Below are 27,132 nucleotides of genomic sequence, written 5' to 3'. Positions count from 1 at the left end.
TCATTAAATTAAGAGAACAAATTCGTAATTTAACAACTTTTTTCTCGAAATTTAACAACATTTTTCTCATAATTTAACGAATTTGTTCTCGTAATTTAACTTTTTTCCTCGTAATTTAATGACTTTATTCTCAACATTTTATCTCGACTTTTTTCTCGAAATTTAATGAGTTTATTCTCAACATTTTATCTCGACTTTTTTCTCAAAATTTAACGAGTTTTTTCTCGAAATTTAACAACTTTAATCTCGAGATGGTTTTATTTTTGTATTATTGCTTGGCCCTAATCCTCTTCCGTAGAGAAATGTTCACGAATGTAATCTTTTCCATATAATGTATGTGAATGGGGATCTGGTCGGTCAAAAAAAGTTACAGAAAAAAAAAAAGTCCATACAACTCAAATACTTCAATAGTTTTTCTCTAAGAACAAAAACAGATCAAAATTTAAGGTATTCACATTTATTTTTGTCCTACACTGTAGCTCTCATCTCATTTACAATGCTGCACTGTGATTGGACAATTAATCGTCAGTGATTGGTCACCTTGCATTGAGGTCGGAATTAACATATTGTATCTAAAAACTGCATATTTCAATATATGTAGATGTGGACAGTGAATGGGAAGATTTTTTGGTTTGCTCATCACATAAAATTAATGTGTGGCTTCTGAAGAATTATGAATATAAACATTTTGGTGCTTTTGTGTCATTTTGGAGCTTGGATGCCCTTACATTTTCATTAAATGGAAAAATATGCAAATACATTCTTCAAAATTTCTGTCTTCCTGTTTCATGGAAGAAATAAAGTCATACAGGTTTGGAAGGACATGATGATGACGTTAAATTTTTGGGTTAACTATTTCTTTAAAATTTAGATTCAGGAAAAGAAATGCTAAAAGTAAAAACAACAGATTGTGATATGATAGATAAGAGAACAGGCTAGCAAAAAGCAAAGATCCAGTCCAGTGTTTTCGCACTAAATATCAAGATGTTTGATCACAATATAACACTGAACTGGAACAGGAAGGAAACGGAGCATATAGCTCCTCATAATCGAAATTTCATTGTCCACACATACTTTGGAAAGGACGACACTTTGAGATAATGATACTAACCTAAAAACATCACAAACTTCCTGTCTGAGCTTCACACCAGTGCAAATTAGTTCAAAAGTACAGCTTTTATAGCTCTGTACAGCGCTAAAAACGAAACGCACAAAAATATAAAAACGGAAATATATACAGTGGCTTGTATCAAAATAGATTTTGCTTCTTTCATTATAAGTTAAGTAAAAGTGGGCGTATCATCAGGCATTTAAAAATAAAAGTCCCAAAGTCTCAGCCTATTATGACGTCACAATCCATTTTAAGATAGAGCTGAGACTAGTGCACTTGTACTGTATCCGCTGTGCTGTGACGAACAGCTGTGGCAGAGTCATCAGGCTCCTGAGATTGGAACATGGCGCTGAACTGGGCTTGAGCCTCACGCAACTGCTTGAACATGACAGAGCAGCTCAGTCCACGTGCACAGTGCACACGCACCAATCCCGACTGACCGCCTGACAACATCCAGTTGTATGCATCCATGTTTGGGTTAAAACGGACCTGAGACAGAGAGAGAGAGACAGTAAAAACACTACATTTCAAGTAGACAGTTTGCATGTCATTGATTTGAATCATTCACATCACTTAAGTGGCGAGTAGCTTGCATTTGGCACTTGGTTAGTGTTCATTTTGGCCCCTGTGTATATATATTTATGGTCTGAATCTCTACTCAGATTAATTAGTAATTACAAAGGTCTGTTTAACCTTCTGTTCCTGCGTGTCCTCTGTGGGTCACTGCTCTATACTGCCAGCAATAAAGCATTTTAGCAAAGCTCTAATCGCTCTGTGCACGTGGCTCTGCTGAACAATAAACACTTCTGCTGCTGGAAGACATCCAGTTCTGCCTGTAACTTCCTCCTTGGCCACTGTTTTTATGTCCAAAATTGTGTTTGGGATTAAAGGGAATACAGTCAAACTTTTATATTTATTTTACACTAACTAACTCGCTCACTCGCTCACTCACTCACTCACGGTAACACTTTACAATAAGGTTCCATTTGTTAGTATAGAGGGTATGCACGTGACGTCACCGTCGACCGTTACGACTGCGGTCACGCCACTGAGTGGCAAAAGACTGAGCGGCAGCATTGGTTTTCAGCGTGAATGTCGCGAAAAACACACAAAACGTACAAAACGGAAAAGAGCTTTGCGACTGACTGTATAAATAGCTTTGACACAAAACCTGAGGTATATATTTAAAAACTTGCGAAAGCTACAGAAAAAAAAAAGCAAATGGATCACTGCAATTCACAGAAACAGCTCAACACCAGCAGAGAAACATGGATTTGCAGTTATCATTTTGTGTCAAATTGTTGGATTTTGAGGTAAAATCATACCGTATATATTGTATTGTTATATATTATGTTCACAACTCATTAAATATTTACCATCTTATATTCTGCATAATTGGGTGTTTTTCAATAAACAACACTGACAAAAACTATACTATAAAACTATATATGTTTTAGGGCTGGACAATATGACGATATAACATTGATATAAGTGATTACGCGGATTTAAACCTACCCATTATAGTTATGTAAAGCGTTCACAGGCAGATTTGCTTTATGTATTTCCCCGCCGTCAAATCAGGCACATATTATAAATATCAGGAAACACGACTCCTGGCTGCATGTCAATATCCATGGATTAGGTTTATTTGACAAGCTTTAAGGAACACTTTTGAGCCCAACCTTTAGTGTAATTCGTTAGTTTTACTAAAACTTTTATTCGTTTTCGCAGTTTCCCCTATTAAATCCAGTCACGCAGCAGGTTCTTTTGCCACTCAGTCCAGCTGAGGGAGCGCGTTTTCGGCGGGAAAGTGACGTCGATGCATACCCTCTATTGAATAACTGCATTAGTTAATAAAAATACTTCTAAAGCATTTATTAATCTTAGTTAATGGACATTTTAACATTTACTAATACATCATTAAAGTCAAAAGTTGTATCTGTTTATAATATTTAATGGGCCTGAGCTAATATGAACTACCAACAGTTATATTTTATTATTTGACATTAACAAAGATTAATAAATATGTATTGCTCATTGTTAGTTCATGTTAGTTAATGCGTTAACTAATGGGAACTAATTGTAAAGTGTTACCAAAATGTTAATCTAATTAAATATATATATAGTGAATATATAATGTATATACAGTATGTATAAAAATGTAATATTAAATTTATTTATTTATTAAATGTATTTATTCAGTTATTTAATATACATTTTATTATATTATTTATCATCTTTATACTATATTTTATTTTTTCATATTTTACAAATTATAATATCAGCATAACATTACGAGTCTAATCTAATCAAAACTGAATTTCTTATTTCGTAGAATTTTCTTACAAATTTTCTCTATACAGAGCAATAAAAATAAAGCATTACATCAATAAAATGCAACTGGGCATTTCATACAATCCTTTTAAGCATAAATGATCAAATGTTTCACCGTGCAGTGTGTTATTCAGAAAAACCCACCATCTCATCTCATCTACACGAGCTGCTTTCCTGCTCTCCTCCCATCATCCACTCTATATCCAGAGTGACATTTTCCTAATTTTACAGGCCATTAGCTTCTGTCCATCTTCTTGCTTAACTCTCAGCAAACCACCCGCTCTCTCTCTCTCTCTTTCACTGGCCAGTGCAAATACTCCAGACAGCAGTGCACTGACACTGTTACATACAACTATAGCTTGCCCAAAGCGAGTAACAATACAGCTAATACAGGTTTAGTCTCCACAAGGTGATTGCTGATGGATCACCTTATGGGGAACATATTTAGAGTCAAAATCTTATATCACATGGTGAATATTTGTATATTACAATGTGTAAGGCACATTTTTAAAATTTTTTTTATACACAGCTCTCTCAAATACTTGATTTTGATTGGTCTACAGCATCCCCACCTGTAGTCTAGTAGCTGGTCAGCTACTACAAAAAATTCTGATGGGATTTGGCATGGTTATCCTGGCATAAAACAAGCATCAGGTGCAGCTGGCATCCAGTTTTTCAGGATATTTCACAGCTCTACACTAATAGATGTCAGCGAGGGCCTCAGCTGGGCTTGTTTGCTGTTGTATAGATAAATGTGATCTCACCTTGTAGAGTGCGCTCAATGGCATCTGGTCAACTTTAGCGACACCTTTGACCTCATTTTGATGCAGGTGCTTCATCATGGGCCGATTTTCACACTTAGCAAAGTTCCCCTGAGAGATAGAAAAAAAACAAAAAAAAAAACAAGGTGTGAACACTAACTCCAGTTAAGAGAGCACTACATATAATGTACAGTTACCACCACTTATTTTTGACAGGTATCAGCAACTACTTCACATTACAATTCATGTCACGTTCAAAACCTCACAATATCATAATAAGATTGTGACTGAAAATCTAGCTTCAATGATCTGTCTCACAGTTTGAATTAGATACAGTGCATCATTGGCTATGTTCACACAGCAGCAGAAAAAGGTTGTCACACTCACAAAACACCTTACTTCCGCGTCGAAAAAGTTAAATTGGATACATTTGATCAATTAATGCATTTCCTGGGAATCGAACCCATGACCGTGGTGTTGCTAGCATTCTGCTCTACTATTATTAATGCATTAATAATGAAATTTCCTTCCCAGCTACAGCAGTTGATCCAACAGTGCTCACAGACCAGTGCTATCATTCAGACCATTGTTCGTTTGGTGCCTGAATGTTTGTGTACGTGCGAGGATGACTGAGGAGAGTTCAATTATCCCAATTCAAACAGCTCTTGCCTGCGCCAGACCATGGCCTCAAAGCGGACATGTGCAGCGCGCCATGGATGGACGGACGGATGGGGGTGGAGCGCTGGAGCGTGAGACGGCAGAACAGATGGAGCATCTCTGTGATGGGGGTAGGCCTCCAGGCGGCTATGACTTTAAATTAATGAAGGGTGCAGAACTTAATCAACATGTAACCCATGAAATGCGGGATAAGTCTCAGAGGGATACGAGAGAAAGGGGTGCCACTACGCTAACATGCAGACAGCACTCCTGGGCTCTCGACTGTGTCTCCTGCACTTGCTCAGGTGTGCTGGGAAAATAAATAAGCCAATAAATCCAGTCCGGCCACGGCCCCTGTACAGTCCGCATGTAATGATCTGTGGAATAGGCTGCAGTACACAGTAGCTATCACACACAGATCATACACACACAGCCACTATGATATACACACACATTAGTGAGGCCACTAATAGATTTTTACATGGTCTTGCAAACACATATTTACTAGTCAACTTCATTCGTACACAGAAAAACATACAGAAAATCAGGTGCGTATCTATTATTAAAACTGGGGGTGGGACAATAAATTGATTCATCACGATTCATGGATTGATTCTGACATTTTCAGATTGCATCGCGATTCTCTCTCGAATCAATTCTGAGCTTAGTTTTTAAAAGTAGATTGCACTCTAGGCTAGTTTTTAACCGCATACTAAAATGCTCATGAAGAAGAGCGCTCATGCATTCGTCTGTCTGAGAACATAATCGGATATCAGAATGCTTTTATGACAAGAGATTAATGTAAACAGCCCATTGCAAACACCCTTGTAATTGGCTTCAATCTTTTCAAACTTTATGAATGACTATTTTTTAGAAGTGGTTTGTGTAAGTAATTGGAAGCAAAAAGAGTACGGCTGTTTCTAAAGCATGTAGTGCCATCTGCTGTTATAAACTAAGCTCAGAATCGATTCGAATCGCGATGAATTTGGAAAATCTCTGAATTATTTCTCGATTCGTGATGCATTGATTTATTGTCCCAACCAGTGGCGTAGCCAGAATTTTATTTTTGGGGGGGCCCATCTAAAAATGAGGGGGCCGCTACTATATATATATATATATATATATATATATATATATATATATATATATATGACACTAATAATGACTACAATGACACTAATAATTCTTAACTTCTAAAAGAAATGCAAAATCAATCGGTAGTTATTAATAGAATAACGAGACATAAACCTTTACATTCAATCGCGTTTGGTCCCATTTATATTTGATCACAGTGCATACTACATATACAAACTTTTACTCTCAAAGTGCGCACATTTGTAGAAATACACATTTACCTCAGATTTCATGAGATAGAATTTATAGAACATGTATGCAGAGCTTAATAATTACAGAGGTCATAAAATGTAGTTTGCTAGGAGGGTACGGGGGCATGCTCCCCCGAGAAAATTTAGATTTCCTTGGTGTACATATGTGCATTTTTAAGACGTTAAGGCCAACAAATCGGACAACAATAGCTTTAAAACTATGTCAACAAATACATGCATGCACAGTTTTGAGGCAGCTTTAATAGCATGTTTGGGAATTTCATTTTCAAACGACGGTCATTGCTCGTAGTTTCTATTGCGCTTTTTTAAAGCTATAATAAAGTAATTATGCAGCGCGCGCCGGCGCATTTGCGCATGCAGTTCTTGAGTGCGCGCCACGAGCACAGTAGCCTATAACGGCTGATTGGACAGTCGTGTTATTTTTTCTGAGTTTTACCGACATAGGCTTACATGATCTCATCTGACCTCTTCTAGCAACATTAAATCCAGGAGAGAAGACAATTCTAGAGAAAATGCATGTTTGATTTACATGGAACAAAGTTTGAGTGCGCACAGCCGCACTCGCAATATCTGAGCGAGAGCAAATAACGCCACGGAAACTGTCTCAAATTAACTATAATGACGAGAAGAAAGATGTGTGCGCTGCAGTCAGAGGTTCTTGATTCTCTAACGACTTTTTATTGGTTAAAATGAATGAAGAGTATCTGAGCTCGAGCATCCACCGGATTTCACTGCATTGAGATGCGCGTCCTGGAAATGGGAAGCCTCGGGTGCGGCTTCACATTGCCACTCACCGCATAATAACGAAGTCTCACGCGCAAAGATAATAACAGCAGAGACTACGCGCAACACGTGAAATAATCAAACCAATAAGTCTAAAAACAGCTGTTGCATTTTATCGCGCAGCATATGCATCAGTGTAAATCAACATAAAAAATAAAAATCGCTCAGAAATCTGGGGGGTTAATGAGGGGAAATCATGTTAATGAGGGGGCCTAGGCCCCCTCAGGCCCCCCCGTGGCTACGCCACTGGTCCCAACCCTAATTAAAACTGGGGTGGACATATCCCTCCCACTTCCAGGAATTTACCCCACTTTTTGGGCAAATATTACTCAAATTTAAGAGCATCATTTTGTATGGTCGACGTGCAGAGACAAAAATGTGGCCGGCCCAATAAAACGACACCTTCTTCCAACCCTATTATGGCTAGCGCTCACCTGCTTTTTAGCAAATCAGTTATGGATATTAACAATACATCACCTAATTAATATTCATGAGCGATGACAATAAGGTTTACAGTGCACCCCTTTACTTTTCCCAAAAAATATTTTGTGGGTGCAGAGCTCTGGTGAAAGTGAAAGAAAATAGCTTATGTGGCAACAAAAGAACAATACTCTCAAAATCTGACTTCCCACATCATTTCCCAAGCACAGAGATGTGTCATGAAGAAACCTGCTCAACGATGATGAAATGAAGGAATGATTGCACAAAAAAATTATCTTTTTGATTTTCTCACCAGGTCCAAGTCATGAAAGTGGAGATAGTACTTTTTGACTGCTCCTTTGTAGGTCAATGGCTCCTTCCCAGGATTATCTGTAGCGTTTTCCATTTCGTCCTCCTCCTGTTCTTCATCTTCAGACCTCTGACCGGGTTCAAACTGGACCATGTCGGTCCTGTACACTGACTTTGGGGGTTAAGCAAAATGGTCAATGTTAATTCAAGGCTTTAATATGTGGGAATTCAATTAATGATAAAGATACATACAAATCTCCGTCGTCTGATATTGTTGGGGTCAATATCCATTCGAGGAAGCATAGTAAATAAACAATCTCCTCCATTGTCCGTAATGGCAAAAGTATTTATCCAATCAGACATTGAAAGGCTCTGAAAGAGAGAGTTGTTTTGTCATTATTAGACCATTTTGACTGTATTAAACCATGTAGAGACACTCTTGTGAAACTTCCACCAACCCAAATAGTGGCTTTTCTAGGACACACAAAGTAAGGCTTGATTCCAATGTAACCTGAATCAAAATAATGGACTCCATGTTGCCCAAACCTACACAAAGCAAAAGAAAAAGATTTAATAAAAGTATATATACTATGCCTGACTTAAAACTTAATATCATATATTCAGAAGAGCAAAACGTTGTGGACTCACGTGGCAAAGCAACACTCTTGAGCCATCAGGATGCCGCTCCAAAAGAGGGGCCAGTACACTTCAGGGGTCAGGCAGCGCTTTACTGCCAAAAGAGGCACGTAGGGTTTCCTCACGTCCCACATTTTAGCCATGCGATCATCTCCGACCGTCACCAACAAGTTACTGCCCAACAACAGTAGATAAAAACATTATGTAATTCTTGCTTTTTCATACATTGTCACAATTACAAACAGATCAATATTTTTAACAATATTCACAGTAATCTTGCTACTGACATGCTCTACAAATACACCACCATTCAAAAGTTTCATTCATAAGTAATACTGTGAAATATTTTTACAAATTAAAACAAGAGATTTCTATTGTAATGCATGTTAAAATATAATTTATTCCTGTGATGGCAAAGTTGAATTTTCAGCAGCCTTTACTCTAGTGTTCAGTGTCACATGATCCTTCAGAAATCATTCTAATATGCCGATTTGCTGCTAACGAAACATTTCTTATTATTAACAATGTTGAAAACAGTTGTGCTGCTTCATATTTTTGTGGCAAGTGTGATACATTTGTTTCTTTAATGAAGTTCAAAAGAACAGCATTTTTTTGAAATAGACATCTTTTGTAACATTATAAATGTCTTTACTGTCAAATCCTAAATCCTACTGACCCCAGATGCTCTCCTCGGAGCATCTGGACAGTAAAAGGGCAGAAGAGACAGCTGATCCCCCCTCAAACCCTCTTGCTTGAATGCTTGAATTTGGGTGCATGCTAGGGCTGCTCGATTATGTCAAGAATCATAATCAAGATTATTTTTGGTCAATATTGAAATGTCACGATATGAGAAAAAGGTCCTCAAAATAATTACATAAGTCAAGTAAACAATCAGCAATACAATAATGTACAAAAAAAATGAATAATTAAACATAAATTAACACTGTATACAGTGTATACAGTACAGTATGTCTTACTGTACACATTAAATATAGATTAATCCTTATTAAAACTACTTAAGTTATTCAGTCAAGATCAGTGAGTGATTTTCCTTTGCCATTTATTGTTTGATTATCATTAAAGGGTTAGTTCACCCTAAAATGATGTAATTTATTACTCAACCTCATGTTGTTCTTCGTTCATCTTTGGAACACAAGGGCCTCTATTGCCAGAAAGATCATTTCCTTTTTCAATGCCCAGAAAGCTAATAAAGACATACTTAAAACAGTTCATGTGACTACAGTGGTTCAACCTTAATATTATAAAGTGATTAGAATAATTTTTGTGCGCCAAAAAAAACAAAATAACAACTTTTCAACAATATCTAGTGAGGGGCGATTTCAAAACACTGCTTCAAAGCTTTATGAATCTTTTGTTTGGAATCAGTGGTTCAGAGCGCCAAAGTCACGTGATTTCAGTAAATGAGGCTTCGTTTATGCAATCCGAACCACTGATTCGAGACAAAAGATTTGTAAAGCTTCAAAGCAGTGTTTTGAAATCGCCCATCACTAGATAGATATCACTAGAACTGTTTTAAATATGTCTTTAGTAGCTTTATGGGCATTGAAAAAGGAAATGATCTTGCTGGCAATAGAGGACTCACTGAGCGATCTGATTTCATCAAAAATATCTTAATTTTTGTTCCGAAGATAAACGAAGGTTTAACGGATGTAGAACGACATGAGGGTGAGTAATAATAAATTACAGAATTTTCATTTTTGGGTGAACTAACCCTTTAATGACAGACTGCAGCAGGTATATTATGCTGCTGTCACTTTAAGAGCTAATGCACGGATCCAAGAATTTTCTGAGGTTTAGGTGTATCTGAATTCTACATGAGCAGTCCCGTTTAAAGAGCCTAAAGCACAAGAAGAAGAAGAAGAAAAAAATCAACACAAGAAATCTCCACTTGATTTCATGAGCCCCCCTGTGGGGCATTGGGATAGGGTGTCATTTTTCAAATGAACTTCTTTAATGCCGCTTTCTCTTATAAGGTCACAGTGCTTTAAATCTAAATGTTAAGAACAGGCTGTTGAACCTACTGATGCTGAAACAATGTGAGATGCTGAAATATATTTGACCTAGACTGTTTCTCTGTTACTAAATGAGAAAACTCCATGGGCGGGCTGTTTGATAGCATCTATACTATACAACTAATGGCATACATGAATATTTAAATACACCACGAATACCAATGAAACAGATGACATTAGATGATATATATGAGGCACTGGGTTAGCATAACAAAAAAATTCACAGTTTATAGTGTGGTATATTCAAGAATCTCCTTTTGTAAACAGACACTACAGTTCACAAGTTGGGAGTCTGTATGTAATGTCTCACCTAGAGGCTTTACACCAGCTCAGGGTTCGGATGTTCTCGTCATGGGCGTGAAAACAGTGATAAGGGTAGAGAGACACAACTCCATCTGGAGACCTGACTCTCAGTAGCGTAGACTTACTAGCAAGATCCCACAAACCAACCAGACCTGGGAAAGAGAAAGTGAAGTGAAACATCACAAATGTAAAATATATGCAACATACGAAGATATTCACATTTTGCAATTCTCTCTAGAAGAACAAATAGACCTAAAGGCAAAACATATTAATTCACCATCATAGAAGCCAGCTGCCAAGAGGTTATGTGGTTTGACATGGAGCCAATCCATAGCAAAGCACAGGCCACTTTGACCTTCATGATCTGCCTGGTTGGAGCCCATCTTCAAAGAAAGAACCTTCTTCACCTGCAAACACATAACCATAAAGCAGGTCATATAACACTGATCTAACACTTCATCCATCTGTAATGATTACAAAATTAATGGTATACATAATTCAGGGTTCCCACATATTTTGACCAATGAATTTCAAAGACTTTTCCATGATTACCACATATGAATTTCCTACATTTTTTATATAAAGACTACTCTACTCTGTTTTTGAAACATTTTAGAGAAGAGCACACCCTAAAAATGTATATGCACAATGTTTTATGACAAAGCAAAATATTAGAGCAAAAATTGCTAGTAATTATGTATTTTTTATAAAGAATTTATTTCTAAAAAGACTAATATTTTAGAGCACGGTTTAAAAATGTACTATAGAAAGTCTCATTTACATAAAATATAAAAAATGTATAGAAACAACCCACTATATAACCCTAACCCTAACCCATATTTATGAAAATATTATTATTATTACTATTTAATATCTACACAATATACAGTATATTTTATTAAATCATATCACAATTCCATGGTTTATCTGTTAATCACAAAAGTTTAAAATTTGCTCAATATTCAATATTTCTATAAGCTATTTCCTTCTGCAATTATGCAAAAAAAATCCTCCATTTTGTTTAAGGAGGTCTTTCTACCATGACAGCTAATTTCCAGAGGATCATCTCTTGGATGCTTGAAAATGTTACGTAGGTAGCCCATAAAATGGCCCAGAGGAGCCATACCCAGAACAGTTTTAGTGAAAAGCCACTTCAACTGTGAAATTGAGCTACAGTGAAAATGACACGTCAGATTCAAGCAAACATTCCAATGATCTCTTGCCATTCTACCATTACGTTAGTTGCAATGAATGTGTAATATGTCACTTAATGTGTGGAATGAAACAAAGACGGAGGTCTTATCTGTAAAAATAAGAAGCATGCTGGCAGAGTGGATATTGACCTACCCGGCATATCAGCGGTGCTTGGCTGGTTTCTCCTATTGGAAAACACATAAATGTGTTCAATGCTGTGCACTTATAGATAGGAGCATTACTATTCAACACATGACTGCATTTATCAAGAAAAACAATCAAAGGAACAAGGATCAAATGACATGTGCTTAACTGAATAATGTAAAGTATAAACAAGCAGCAATTTAACAATGTCATCATTTAAAGGGGTCAAATACAGTGCATTTTATTTTATATCTGAAGGTTTTTTTTTTTTGCATTAAAGGGTTAGTTCACCCAAAAATGAAATTTCTGTCATTAGGTATTCACCCTCATATTATTCCAAACCCATAAGACCTTCGTTCATCTTCAGAACACAAATTAAGATATTTTTGATTAAGTCCAAGAGTTTTTTTTTTTTTATCCCACATAGAAAGCAACGTAGTTACCATCATTCAAGGTCCAGAAAAGTTGACGTAGTGAACGCAGTGCAGCGCTTCCATGTTTACGTCCGAACGCTGGCTCAGTATTGGCCGACGCTGTACATGTGAGCAGCATGACACATGCATGTGATGCTGACACAGGAGCTGGCCAATACTGAACAGGCGTTCAGACGTAAACATGGAAGAGATGCACTGCGTTCACTACGTCAGCCGCGTAGGAGAATGACAGGGGAGAGAAGAAATTGTTTGATAAATTTGCCATTTTTTTTGTTGTTTTTGCACACAAAAAGTATTTGTGTCACTTCATAACGTTAAAGCTGCAGTCTGCGATTTTTGGCCCTCTAGCGGTTAATAAACAGAACTGCACGCGCCTTGCGGAAGAACATTGTAGCCGAAGCTACTTTTCTCCATTTATGTCTATGGCGAGTCACGCAGTTACTGTGATACTCTGCGGCTTGTCCTACCAGTCCGGTCTGAAATAGTCTGAATATAAACACTTATTATAAGTGTACCATAATGATTATATAATTTTTGTAAATTTTTAACAAAAAAAGTTATGGACAGCAGCTTTAAGGTCGAACTTTAGTAACATGGACTATTTTAACGATGTCTTTAATACCTTTCTGGACCTCAAAAGGTGCAATGACATTGCTGCCTATATGTGGTTCAGAAACCTTCGGATTTCATCAAAAATATCTTCATTTGTGTTTCGAAGGTGACAAAGGTCTTACGGGTTTGGGACGGTGAGGGTGAGTACTTAATGACAGAAATTTCATTTTTGGGTGAACTAACCCTTTAAAAACAGTCATAATTTAGTTTGTCGTCAACATTTTCCACTTGCTCTCTTGGACCATTACAATCAAATGGGCTGTTTTTGCTACTATACATTTAAGACTCCTGCAAAAAATGCTCTCTTCACCTGTGAAATGAGTAATAGCACTTTAATGGGCAAATTGGTTCTCACTGTATGACCGAAAATAAACCAAAACCAATTTAACACAATCAGTACTACAAACAAACGCTGAAAAATCTGAAAATTTGAATCACATGTCTGTCTATATCTGTATTAATGTAGTGGTTGTGCTTTTAAGGGGATGAATTTACATAAATAATTTTTTTTAAAAATCCCTTAGGAGAGGATTTTACAGTGAAACTGCTTGCAGCACTCTGCAACGTAAAGCAACACCCCTAAAATAAATAAATAAATAAATAAAACTTAATAAAAAAAATACTTAAATACATACAGACCCATCTCTACTCTGCAAACTAGCCAGTGGTAAAAATCTACAAAATGTACTCGTAAATATATAAATATACTATTCTACTTTAAAAAAAAAAAAAAAGTTTTTTAAACAGTCATATTCTCATTAAGCAGACAATGTAAAACAAAAGAGAAGTGCATGAATCAAGGTTGTCACATGTATGAAACTGTGTGTGTCTGTGGACTGACTCTGTGTACATGGAGACAGAGTGTGTGCACGGGAGTAGAGTGTAGAAGTGATATACAGCCGCATGGCTTCAGGTCGGAGCCGTTCGGAGCGGTGACGGGTCGATCAGGTCGATAAAGCATCGCACCTCTGATCCACTCATTCTGGCAGCGTGGCAGACAGCCCTGACCAGGGGCCCTTTCTCCAGGCTGACTAAGGTCTTTTTGATTGACAGGCCAGGAGGATATGGGTGTCAGGTATTGGGCTGAAATTCATGGCCTCAAACACTAACAACTGTGTAGCGATGCATCTTTTTTGTCATTTCAATTATAGATCCTTGTCTGATGAAAACAAGCCAGTAAATTATCTCCATTGAGAAGGGAGGAGTCAGCGTCTCTCTCGTCACCTTTTACGGGACACCCTTTCACTCCAGAGAAAACCCATTTATAATTATCTACCATAAACCTTCCGAACCAGAAGACATAATGGAAAGTGGGAATCTGGTTAACTGTTTTATCACTAGCTTTTTGAAACGTCTAGAATTGTTACTGAGTCCTTTTCAAATCAATAGACAATCCAATAATCAATCTACAGTACAAAAATGTTCAAATGAATGTTCATGTGATCTATAAATAAAATGAACTGCATGAAATTAGAACAAATTTTTTAATAAACAAAAACCAATAGAAAAATAAAAAAAATGAGAAAAACAAAAAAGATGTAAAAACAAATAAAAATAATATAAAAAAACTAATAAAAAGGTAAAAAAAAAATACAATGCATAAAATGATAATAAAAACAAAATAGAAATAAATAAAATGACAATATAAACAACAAACAATAAAAACAAAATAAATAAAATTAACGTAAAAACAACCAAAACAAAATAAAAAGTAACAAAACAATAAATTATAATAAAACCAATAAAAAAATCCTTAATATTTAACCTAAATATTAACAAATTACCTAAAAAATATAAAGACATCAAAAACAATAAAAAACAAAAAACAAAGAAAGCAAAGCAAAACAAAAACAAAAAACAACAACAACAAAAAAAGATAAAACAAAATAAAAACCTATTAAATATAAAAACAAAAATTAAAATCAAATCACAACATTTTGATTTTCATTTATATACATAATGTCTCCCCGACATACTCGCACCAACATACTCACTCCAACACAAACACACACTATCAAAGCCAAAGAGCAGGTCTTAGGTCTTTTAGAAGGATTGTACGTTCAGTAATGAAGGTTAATTCCCTGTGGGTGCAAAGAGTTCCTGGCCAGAGCTCATTGCCAGGTCACTGACCAAAGACTCCAGGAGAGCGAGTCCAGTAAAAAACACAAACAGAGCCATGAACAGCCTGTCAACAGAAAACCAAACCCATCCCAAAACCAGCGTGGAGATGTTAAACTGGTGGAGTGTGAGAAGCAATTTCTGTAGTAATATCCATAAAAAACAAAGAGCAGCGAGAAAAGGAATAGCTTTGTAAAGGTCATACAGCACTTTTTTAGTTGAACAATATCCAGCCATAAAAAATAAAATGCAAGTGGTACAGTCCTTGCCCATTTCAGTCCAGATCTCAGTGAATTTCTTATCATTTAAAAACAAATACACATTCAATCAGGATTTCTTTTTCTCAAATTCCCTTTTAAATCCAAGACTCCAATTAGAATTGACGCTCACTAACAGCTTCAGTCCTTTGAGAGAACGAGGTCTTTAAAGAAAGCATCTGTTACATCCGAATAGTTCTTCTGGCCTCAGGAAAGTGTAATTAAGAAAGCATTAAAACTTAAGAGTAGGATCAATGAATTAGAAGTTTGCAAACAGGGAGAAGAAGACACTGGCAACACTGAAGAAACAGAGACAGTTCATTAATGAACGTGGGCAGTTGGCTTCTTATCTCTACTGGAGCAGGGCCTGAGTCTACCACACAGAGGGCCCCTGAGGGACCAGAAGAATGGACCATATCACTACTCAATAACTAGAGAAACCTAGTACAAAAGCTGAATGTCTGAATGATAAATAGTGAGGACGGCCATTGTTTACTAGTGTATTAAAGTAAGTGAATAGTTTATTACTCATTCTGTGGTATAAGAATGAGGATGTGCATAACATCTTTTTAAAAGCATTATAATTGCCTAGATCTGGAAAACACACAGACACACAGGCACAATTTCACACATTTAGGCATTCTATACAATGCCGAAGGGCCAGTCGGCTTGTCATGCTGTATAATACCTAGGTAATGTCTAGAATGCCTAGGAAAAGTAATCAACATAATCACAAAAACCAGACATTTCATAATTTGCCTACAAACTTCACACATTCTATATATTCCCTAGGCATTCTATACAATACCTGCTTTTCACCAAAGACAATAGCATAACACAAGACGTGTCACTCGTATTGTTTTGAATGGGAGAAAGTGTAACGCGCAATATGGCGGAATAAGTCCCGCCTTCAAAATAAGAGCCAATCGCCGACTGGTAAAGTCATCGCGTCACTGCAGCGGCCGTTAGAGGCACTGGTTTCTATAGAAACAGTCAAACGCGCGCTTCCGAAATGAGGCGCAAGAGACGCGCATTTAGGTCTGCGCATGCGCATTAGCTTGATCCAGCCTAAAAACAGTTTTTTTTGTCATGATTCGAGCGTTTGGAAAAAAATATCATTCATTGGTGATTTCAAATATGAAATTTAATCGAAAGCTTGGCAAAGAGCTTTGGAGAATTTGATGTTTCCCCATTCATAGAGATTGGAACTGCATGGATGCCCAGGATGCCCGAGAGGCGTTTCAAAGATGGCCGCCGAGTGAAATGACTTTGTTTTCACGGTTTTCACACATTCATTCAATTATTATTCAATGCTATTCAAACATACTTTTTGTTTTATTCAAAATATGACATTATTAGCAAACAACATTATATCATAAATTTTGCGTTACCATATGGTAAAAAAAGTCAGAACACTAAGCTGCAAGAGAATGATTTCACTGCTGTCAGGCACGCCACAAAGCAGAAATGTTTACATGATGTCAAACAAGACTGCTACAGAACTCTGCCATGTTAAGTTACAAATTAAATCTCAGTGGTATGGTTACAGTTAATGCTTTGCATCTTACTGGGTTCAAACCTGCAACCTTTCAATTAGCAGCCTTGATCTTTAACAAGTACACTACATAACTCAGTATAAATATATTATCTGCTCTTGAGATATGATGGATTGTTGGCTGTATGCACAATCAATTAAAATATGATATGCATTCATCATGTTAACCCATGGCTGGCATCTGGATACAGTGAGTAAACAGTACCAGCAGATCAGTGCTAGAGGGAGATCTCTCTCTCACTTATTCACTTACTCTCACTCTCTCTCTCTCTCTCTCTCTCTCTCTCACACACACACACACACACACACACACACACACACACACACACACACACACACACACACACACACACACACACACAGGTTTGTTTTGCCATCTTAGTGAGGACATTGCATAGACTACAATTGATTTTATATCAGGTCAATGATATTTTCTATCACCTAACCCAACCCCTACACCTAAACCTACCCATCACAGAAACATGTGCACATCATTAGATTTAAATAAAAACCTCTTTTTGCTGAGATAAAACTAGTGAGGACCAGTCAATGTTTTCACTAGTGGGTTGTGAAAGTATTTCACAATATAAGTGAGGACATTTGGTCCTCAGAAGTATAGTCAAAACAAGTACACACACGCGCACACACACACACACACACACACACACACACACACACACACTGTTTTGTTATTCATTGGCATCATTCGTGATGTGGAAAGCTATCCGTAAGCAATCCCATTCAGTGTACGCAATCTGAATTCTGTCACATCAAAAACAGCATATTATAATAACATGCTTGCTATACATGTTTCTTGCAAAGAATTTCATTTAGTCAGAAACACTGATATGCTTGAATGGTCATTGGAAAAATATGGTTTTTGCTTGCAGAATGGTCAATAGCTCATAAAACAGGAGCGATCAGTATAACCGTAGATAAGCGACATTTCACTGCTGTGAAAAAGGGGGCCTCTAATCAAACGGCTGAAGGCAGTGAAACTCATATAGGCACTAGACCCTCCCTCCTTTTTTCTAGCTCTCTCACTGTGACCGTGATGAATGAGAAGCCCTGGGAGGGTAATCTTTTGCAAACACACACAAACAGTACAGATAATGTGTGTTTAAGAGAATAAAAGAAAAGAGGAAAATAGGGAATGATGCAGTTGATGGCAGGTCATCAGTCTGTTCTCAGCACTCCCTGAGGAAAGGGTATTATGAGCTCCCATGGGACAATCAGCCTACGCTGGCCATTTTATCAGTGCATGTGGCCTTAAGATGTGCAATGAAATAAAATAAAATCCCCTGATCCACATTTAAGAGCCTGAATAGCTTTAAAAAAATATTACTTTGAAAGCCTGTTGTAAAATACGCTTTGACTAAAATGTAATTAGACTTACAGGGTAAAATGATAATAATAAAAAGTATTATTATTAAATGAATTAATGGATGAATGAATGAAATCATTCAATTATAACAACAATCAATCAATCCATCCATCCATCCATCCATCAATAAATCAATTAAATTCACCTTCCAAACAATTTCAGGAAATTCAGTTCGTTCTGTCTAAAAACTATGTTTTCCAATGTTTGTAAAAGTTAAGCAAAGCCATCATGGGAGATAGATTAGTCTTTGTTTAGTGCTAATGAGAAAAATGCATTTTTAACATTTGGCTTGGGACTGTTCTGTCATGTGCTGCCCTCTTCTGGAAGGAACAACACATTGCACATGAATTCACTTCATTGAGTGTTTTTAAATCACAAGAGTCCAATCAGGAGTGGCCACCTTCCATAAGAGTCTAGCCTCGACCCGAATTAAACATCTGAATGAGCTAATCAAGGTCTTTAGGATCACTAAAAACCTTTGAGGCAGGTGTGTTGGAGCTAAACGCTGCAGGAAGTTGGCCCTCCAGCAGAAGGATTGGACACCCCGTTCTAAAAAACAGCCAAGTTTCACACAGAGAGTTAAAATAGTCATGACAAACTAAACTTTGACTGTCCTTGGCACAAGTATTTTAAGTGGACCTGATATGACCCCATTAAAGTAATGAGAAGCACAGGCTAATGAATGCATTTCACCATTCTCTCACCTTTACTTTGATGGTGTGCTGCAAGGGCTTCTGGGTGTGGAAGACTGTAGACACCGATGGTTCCATTAGAGAAAGCTGCTGCTAGAAGACCTAATCTAGGCATTTGTGGAGCCTGACAAAAATGAAAACACAGTCATTTACATATTATTAAATACATTTTTGATCAATACAAATGTACCATTTTTTCTTTTTTTTTCTTTTTTTTTTTAAAAAAAAGGTAACTTTTGGCCCTCTAATTGTTTAAAAACAAAACTGAATGCATTTTGTGGAAGAACATTGTTTTGGTTGTGCTTTGGCTCTGTGTGACTGTGCGGATGAATATGACCCTTCACAATAGATAATGAACTCTACATTAATGAACTCGGTTAGAGAGCAACATATGGCAATTTATCTGTTCAACTTCAATAGAATACCTTACTTGTGCAATTAAAAACGTCACCTCTGTGCCACTTTTACAATATTTCAAATCCCTCAGTTCTCGCCATCTCTGAAAAGTGAAGCCAATGGTGATTCTGGTTATATTACAAGCTCTGTCGCATTCTTTTTTTGTCAGCAGATTCTCCTCTGTTTGCTGTTTGTTTAAAACGGTTAATTCCCCGGAGGTTCAGGATTTAGCATGCTCCATGTCAAACTTTCTCGCTCATTGTGACAACTAAACTATGCTACTCCCACACCATACACACGTCAAAGTAGCCGGAGTGTCTTTACTTTATTTACGGATATGATGAGACCGGACGAGACACTCACGGGCGAGTGATGCATGTATGCAATTTCCCATGAAAACCATCCCGACAGGTCTAAAATAAACACTTATAAAATGAATCAGGGTAAGACAAAAACATGTTTTAGAGGAAGGATTAAAAAAAGTTACATAGTGTACCTTTAAATTTCCTGAAGACTTCTTGGTCTAATGTCATTTCTTACCTTTCTGCTAGTGGAGGGCAGCTCCCACACTCCTGAAGGACACCACCTTATATTCCAGATGCATCCGTCATCTATTGCCAGAGCGTACGCTAAATGAGGAGCAGTTGAGGGCCTGAAGTGGGAAAAAAAAAAAAAAAAAAAAATCATAAATTACTATTTTATTCTAAAGCCCAACACAGCATACATATCAAGTGTCTTATCTTGGTCACCTGCTTTTACACTGAAGGTCTCCGATGTTCCACAGCTGCAGTAAGACAGGACCTGAGTATAGCTGGTTGATTTTGTGTTTGTCATCCATGCCTTTGTGGCAGTAGATGGCGGCATACTGTCTTTTTGCTGCCCCGTCAGGACATGGGCACCACTCCATGGACCGCACAGGACCCCCAACAAAGAACATAGCGTCCCAGCGCTCAGAATGATGTGGCAATGATTCAAACCTGCAGATCAGCAGACATTTTACATGAGAGTCGATATAGACTACCGTTTAAACTTTCTATTCATCAACGAACACTGAAAAATCAGTTTCCACATAAAAACAGCATGACTGTTTCAAACATTTATGATAAGAAATGTTACTTGAGCACCAAATCAGCATATTAGAATGATTTCTGAAGGATCATGTGACACTGAAGAATGGAGTAATGATGCTGAAAAAACAGCTTTGCCATCACAGGAATAACATTTTCACTGTATTTCTTTTTAAATAATTGCAACCTTGGTGAGCATAAGCGAGTTCTTTTAAAAACATTAAAAACCTTGCCGACCCCAAACTTTTGAATGGTAGTGTACTAATAATTCAAATTAAAATAATTTAAAAATAAAAACAATCAAAAATAAAACATTTGTTTTGTTTAATTAACCAAAAAAAAAAAAAAACATCAGAGAAACGTGAACATGTGAATGTGTAGTTAAATTATTTAAATGTTAAAGGTGCTAAAGAGGATGTTTTGTATTATACATTTGTGCAATATTACTTGAAACTGTCTTTACTAACGGTTGCATTAGGTGCATTGAAAGGAATAATATTAATATACATCATCTGTGCACGAGGTAGGGCCTTAAAAACATCAGCCAATCGTTTACGCGATCATCGCGTAAACGATTGGCCCTCTGGCTTGTCAATCACTGCCATGACGTTCCTTGTGAGAGACGAGCGCGGCTGCGCGCTCCAGTAACTTTCCACACTCTACAGGCGCCGCATGCAATGTTTTTGTCAGGAGACAGGAGTTACAACTGCAGATTATGAGTTACCTGCGGTGAGTCCGACATAATGAATCCACTAACACGACACAGCGAATGCTGGTGGTAAACACTCGTGTTCCAATACTCGTGTACGATTTTTGGGAGGCGTTCCTTTGAAGTGAGCTGTGAAGGAGGGGGAGCTGTTCTTACGCATGCGCTCATTTAAAAAACTCAGTAACAGTCTTTGGATTCTCAGTCGATGAAAAAATCCTCTCTATCACCTTTAACTCTCAACGGATACGTCAACACATATTTTAGGTCAAAGGGGATTGACTAACAAAAAAAGTTTGGGAATTCCTGTACTAGGTGAAATTAATTGTAACATGTCTCATATATTAATAATGGCAACAATCACATCATGTAAAAAAAAAATTATGCAAGAGACAATGACAACAATTGTCAGTGTCATTCATTTGGGATGATTTAATCACTGTCAGTAACTATGTTTCCATCCAAAGTTGCAAATTTTATTTATGCGCAAAATAGTAATATTGCATAAAACATTTGCGAATAATGCAGTTTCTATCCCATGTGTTCAAAAGAACAAAATTCACTTCCTAGAAAATTGCATTATCAAATAGTTTTGATGACAGACGTTTGGCTCAGGCATTTCAGAATGATAAACCAAGAGTGAAATTAATCCGCTGGTTAGTTAAGTTATCCAATCACATCCTCTGCTGAGGCAATGTCACATGAGTTTTTTGTTGCCCATCAAGGGATTTATTTGGCAAATGTGTTTGCATCATAGTTTATGCACATTTCTTCTTATCGGATAAAAAAACGTATCCGCCTCAATTGAGCGCATAAGTTTTATTGAGAAAAAGTCACACGCATAGAGCAAAATGAGTTGTCTTTTGCTGCTTACTGTGCTTCAATGGTTTAAAATCACTTGTTTTTAAACCGCAATACTTAAAAACGCATGCAAACAATAAGCTTTCGTGACTGCATAGCACAGCAACGTCACGTGAGCTTAATAGAGACAAGTATATCGCCCACCCCTAATGGAAAAATAGCAACTGTGAATGCCATTTTACAGAACCAAAGAGAATTAGTGGAAGCTTATAAATGATATCTTACCTTCTCACTGTTTGCAGTTTGATCCCTCCCTTGATTCTTTCCCGCGTAAAGGTGAAAGAGGCAGATTCTTTCTCTTGGGGTAAATATTTTTCAGCCTCACTGTTAATCAAAACAAATGCCTGTTAAAATGACAATTTCTTTGTTTCCATGGATATTATGTGGTTTTTAGCTACACTAATACCTGTTAGACAGGAAATGCCAATCTTTGGCAGAAGGAATCCACTCAGGAAATACCCAGGGGGAGAAGTTTTCATCCCGGCTAGCATTTAGTGAAAGAATGACAAGTAATATCAAGTGATACAGATAATATGAATTGCTAAGATGGTAATTATTACATAATCTTGTAAGAAGTGAATAGCTTACAAAGTTTTGGTCCTACTAAAACAGTTCAAGATAGGCTCCATGACATTGTTAGCCAAGCCGTTTGGAAGCAGACAATGCTGTTGAGCAGAGCACAGTTCAAAAATTAAACCACACAGGAATCAATGTCAGCAAAAAGCACAAAAAAGGTTCTGACTATAAACTCACATAATTTCGTCTGGATGGTCTGCTTCTGCGCTCCGCCTTCAGGCTGAAGTCTGGCTCTGAATCTTCTTCATCTTCGCTCTCTGCCTCTTCATCCTTTCCTGGAGAAAAATCCTCATCATCATCCAAGTCGCTGTTATAATCTGGAGTTTTCCTTTTCGTCCCTCTTCCCTTTGCTGCATTCTTTTTCTGGGAGGTGCTGTCCAATTCACCAGATTTGGGCCTAACTTTGGTAGATGGAGTACTGAGATCCTTGGTCAGGTTGTGAAGATAATCTAAAGCACTAATCAAGATGAAAAAAATTAGATGAATTAACAAGACCACTATTACAAAATTAGCAGCCTATCAGAACAAATTAGATCCAAAAAGAAAATACATCAAGGAAAATGACAACATAATTTAAATACTAAAGGCACAGTATTCTCACACAATAATGAGTGTCAGGTTTAACAGGACTGCAGATAGTTAGCAAGCATAAAGCAGGTTTTTGTGCTAAAAAACTGTGAATTTGAGTTTTGCCACATCTCCTTCAATCTATTTCCATCTGTGTTTTTGCTTCGGCAAAACGTAAGACACTTCGTAGTAGCTCAATGGTAAGCATGTTGGTTTTCCAATGTGGAATAACCAAGTTCAAGTCCTGATGAGAACAGCATTGATTTTTCTAAAGCAAGATATATTTAATCCTGCAACATATAGTATACAATATAGTCATATAATCTTTACATGATGCATAGATTTTGGGAAACTGCATAAAAACAGAGAGCATACACTTTAGCAGCTCTCCTCTTGGGCCGACCACTAGAAGTGAGTTCAGAAGTATCAGAGACTGCTGAATTGTCATGTTGTTGTGGAGTCTGTGGAATGGTCTCCTTTCTCATCCTTTTGGCAGGGGTCTTTGCCTTAGATCCTTGTTTCTTTTGGGTTCCCTCGGCATTAACTTGGCTTTTCTGGTCCACAGCTGGGGGAACCTGGGAGGCAGGTGTCTGTCCTAGGAAAGACAGTCACAATAAAAGATTAATGAACGCAGTGGGAATTAGATGCATTTCTGATTATCTCATCATGTGTCCATTTATAAAGCATAAAGAAGAAAAGCAATTTAAAGGGATAGTTCACCCAAAAATGAAAAATGTGATGTTTATCTGCTTACCCCCAGGGCATCCAAGATGTAGGTGACTTTGTTTCTGCAGTAGAACACAAATGATGATTTTTAACTCCAACCGTTGCGGTCTGTCAGTCGATGCATGGCAATGGGAACCACTATGTCCAACTGCCTTGAGCATCCGGTGTGTGAGGTCTGAAAGCACTCTGACGCCAGAAGTGATCTCTCGCACTCATTGACATACGCGCGAGAGATCAGAATCGCGTCATCAGAATGTGTTTTCAGACCTCACACGCTGGATGCTCAAGTCAGTTGGACATAGTGGTGTATTAGAGGTAAAAAATTTGATAAATACTGTTCGGTTTCTCATGCACAAACCGATCGTTTCATGTCTTAGGACATCAATGTGTCGTCAGGAGCCGCAGGGTTTAATTTGGATTTGTCTGTGCATGTTTTTTTTTTTGACTCTTATAGATGGAGTTCCCATTGACATGCATTATACGACTGACAGACCACAACGGTTGGAGTTAAAAATCATCATTTGTGTTCTACTGAAGAAACAAAGTCACCAACATCTTGGATGCCCTGGGGGTAAGCAGATAAACATAAAATTTTCATTTTTGGGTGAACTATCCCTTTAAATCACATCATGAAGGTCAAACATGCAGTACTTGGCTCTTGTCTAATGACAAACTATTCATATAAAAGCATGGGTTTTATCGTTAACTAAAACTAAAACCATAAAAAATTGTATTTTGAAATAAAATAAACATTGAACAATGAAATAAAATATTAAAAACATATTTGATGAAACTAAAATAAAACTACCTGGGTTGTTCTTTGACCACTTACCAGCCATTTGCATCTCTGACTCCATCTTTTGCGGCTCTGAATCCAGAGTCGCTCCTTTACTCTCATGGTTAATCTGGTCATCTGTGTTTTTTTCACATGGCAGACCCATTTTTTCGCCTTTCTGCTCGGCCGACTTCAGGCCAGCTGCTGCCATTAATACCTGTTCTTTTACAGAACTGCTCCCAGCACAGTCTAGAAGTAAAGAAATGTGTTCATTTTTTATTCAATGTATTAAAATCAAATGTGTACAAAATAGGGTTACACTTTACAATAAGGTTCATTAGTTAAACATTAGTTAAAGGATTAGTTCACTTTCAAATAAAATTTTTCTGATAATTTACTCACCCCATGTCATCCAAGATGTTCATGTCTTTCTTTCTTCAGTCGGAAAGAAATTAAGGTTTTTGATGAAAACATTCCAGGAATTTTCCTCCATATAGTGGACTTCAATGGACCCCAAACGGTTGAAGGTCAAAATTACAGTTTACAGCGATCCCAGATGAGAAAAAAGGGTCTTATCTAGAGAGACCATCGCTCATTTTCGAAACGTTTTTATTTTATTTTATATGTTTTAACCATAAATGCTCATCTTGAACTAGCTCTCTTCTTCTCTATTAGAATTCCAGCAGTATAGACACTGCTAAGTGTATTACTGCCCTCCTCAGGTCAAAGTTTGAACAAAATTGTCATATACAATATTCTAGTTTAAGTATATAACGATTAGTTCAAACTTTAACCTGTGGAGGGCAGTAATACACTTTAGCAGTGACTACACTGCTGGAATTCTAATAGAGAAGAAGAAGAGAGCTAGTTCAAGATGAGCATTTATTGTTAAAACTTATATAATTTTTTTTTTTTTTTTTTTTTTTTTTTTTTTTTTTTTAAGAAAATGAGTGATGGTTTCTCTAGATAAGACCCTTATTCCTTGTCTGGGATCGTGTAGAACGTTTTGAAGCTGCACTGAAACTGTAATTTTGACCTTCAACTGTTGTTTGGGGTCCATTGAAGTCCATCATAAGGAGAATAATCCTGGAATGTTTTCATCAAAAACCTTCATTTATTTTCGACTGAAGAAAGAAAGACATGAACATCTTGGATGACATGGGGGTAAGTAAATTATCAGGAAAATTTAATTTGAAAGTGAACTAATCCTTTAATGTATTAACTAACATAAACTAACCATAAGCAATACATATGTTACTGTATTTACTAATCTTCATTAACGTTAGTTAATGAAAATACAGTTGTTCATTGTTTGTTCATGTTAGTTCACAGTGCATTAACTAATGTTAATACGATTTTAATAATGTATTAGTAAATGTTTAAATTAACATTGACAAAGATTGACATACTGTAGAAGTGCAGTTCATTATTAGTTCATGTAGTTAACTAATGAACCTTATTGTAAAGTGTTACCCAAAATAGAATAGCAATATAAGCATGATTCAAGCAACAATTCATCAATTACCCTGATATTACAAAAAAAAAAAAAACCTTGGTATTGTCATGACATACACTTTTCTGGTACTTTATTGTTAGTGTGACTAATATTGTTCAGTTCTAATAATCCACGCATGCGCAAAATCAAGATGAAGCGCTACTTGCCTACACTACATTGAGCTTACTCAGTTATGCCAAACAATAATCACTCAAGTAATTTAAACACCATACAGCAAAATAAATTAATATATGCATTTGATATTACGTTGTAAAAAGCTCAAAGCAGTTTTTAAAACAAGTGTATATACTGCTTTGAGTTGATAGATGTTGCTTCTCCTTCAGAAGTCCATTATCCTCTAAAAAATAACTTTATAAGAAGAAACACTGAAAGACTTGCTCCCATGAAGCTCAGGAAAGACATGGGCTTTTTCTCTACACTGACGGCTTTTAACAGTGGCTCAGGCTGATCGTCCACCCTTTCCTTCAACCACAAGGTCTTCGATTCACGCGGGTTCGAATCCAACTCACTTGATACAATGAAACACTCACCGCCGTCAGACGCGCGCTGGATACAATGTCCTCGATCCAGATATAGATTAAAACACTATTATTCAGTTGTGCTGTACAGAAATAAGCTGCTTTTCTATGAAACTCTTCGGCTAAAGCATATTTGACACATCAGCTAGCAGTCGTCGCCGCCATGTTTTAAGGGTCGCCTATGACCTGGTTTGCTCATTACCGCCCCCTATCCAACACTGACACCAGAGAGGTTTAAAACATGTGCGCGATCCCGCCTGACCACGAGGTGGTATCAATGTGGTCAAGCAGAGCAGAGTACTTTATTGCCATATGTACAAGAGCACTCATTTACAAAAACA

The 27,132-nt window shown here is 37.0% G+C and overlaps 1 protein-coding gene across 1 annotated transcript; it reads right to left on the bottom strand.

Annotated features, from left to right (window-relative positions):
* Window positions 1-241: 241 nt before the first annotated feature.
* Window positions 242-27,026, bottom strand: gtf3c2 (general transcription factor IIIC, polypeptide 2, beta). Its single transcript, XM_048207450.1, has 19 exons — window positions 26,804-27,026; window positions 24,815-25,006; window positions 23,632-23,851; window positions 22,867-23,146; window positions 22,702-22,778; window positions 22,520-22,597; window positions 22,339-22,437; window positions 20,229-20,456; window positions 20,020-20,131; window positions 19,096-19,207; window positions 12,041-12,072; window positions 10,971-11,100; window positions 10,701-10,845; window positions 8,370-8,531; window positions 8,180-8,267; window positions 7,974-8,093; window positions 7,726-7,893; window positions 4,210-4,317; window positions 242-1,600 (listed from the first exon to the last, which is right to left on the bottom strand). The coding sequence occupies exons 2-19, from the start codon at window positions 24,966-24,968 to the stop codon at window positions 1,379-1,381; spliced, it is 2,535 nt and encodes an 844-aa protein (XP_048063407.1). The 5' UTR covers window positions 24,969-25,006; window positions 26,804-27,026; the 3' UTR covers window positions 242-1,378.
* Between the last annotated feature and the right edge of the window lie 106 nt (window positions 27,027-27,132).

This window comes from Megalobrama amblycephala, linkage group LG11, assembly GCF_018812025.1.
Source record: "Megalobrama amblycephala isolate DHTTF-2021 linkage group LG11, ASM1881202v1, whole genome shotgun sequence".
Lineage (NCBI taxonomy): Eukaryota > Metazoa > Chordata > Actinopteri > Cypriniformes > Xenocyprididae > Megalobrama > Megalobrama amblycephala.
The sequence above is the reverse complement of the archived record's forward strand: the minus strand, read 5'-3'. Positions and strand labels throughout refer to the sequence as shown.

Bases quoted from the DNA above. Each gene is read 5' to 3' on its own strand.
- gtf3c2 (XM_048207450.1), bottom strand. From the start codon at position 24,968: ATGGCAGCAGCTGGCCTGAAGTCGGCCGAGCAGAAAGGCGAAAAAATG. The intron at 23,852-24,814 runs GTAAGTGGTCAA...TGTCTTTCCTAG, and splicing joins GTCAGAGATGCAAATGGCTG to GACAGACACCTGCCTCCCAG. The intron at 4,318-7,725 runs GTGAGAAAATCA...TCTATCTCTCAG, and splicing joins ACTTTCATGACTTGGACCTG to GGGAACTTTGCTAAGTGTGA.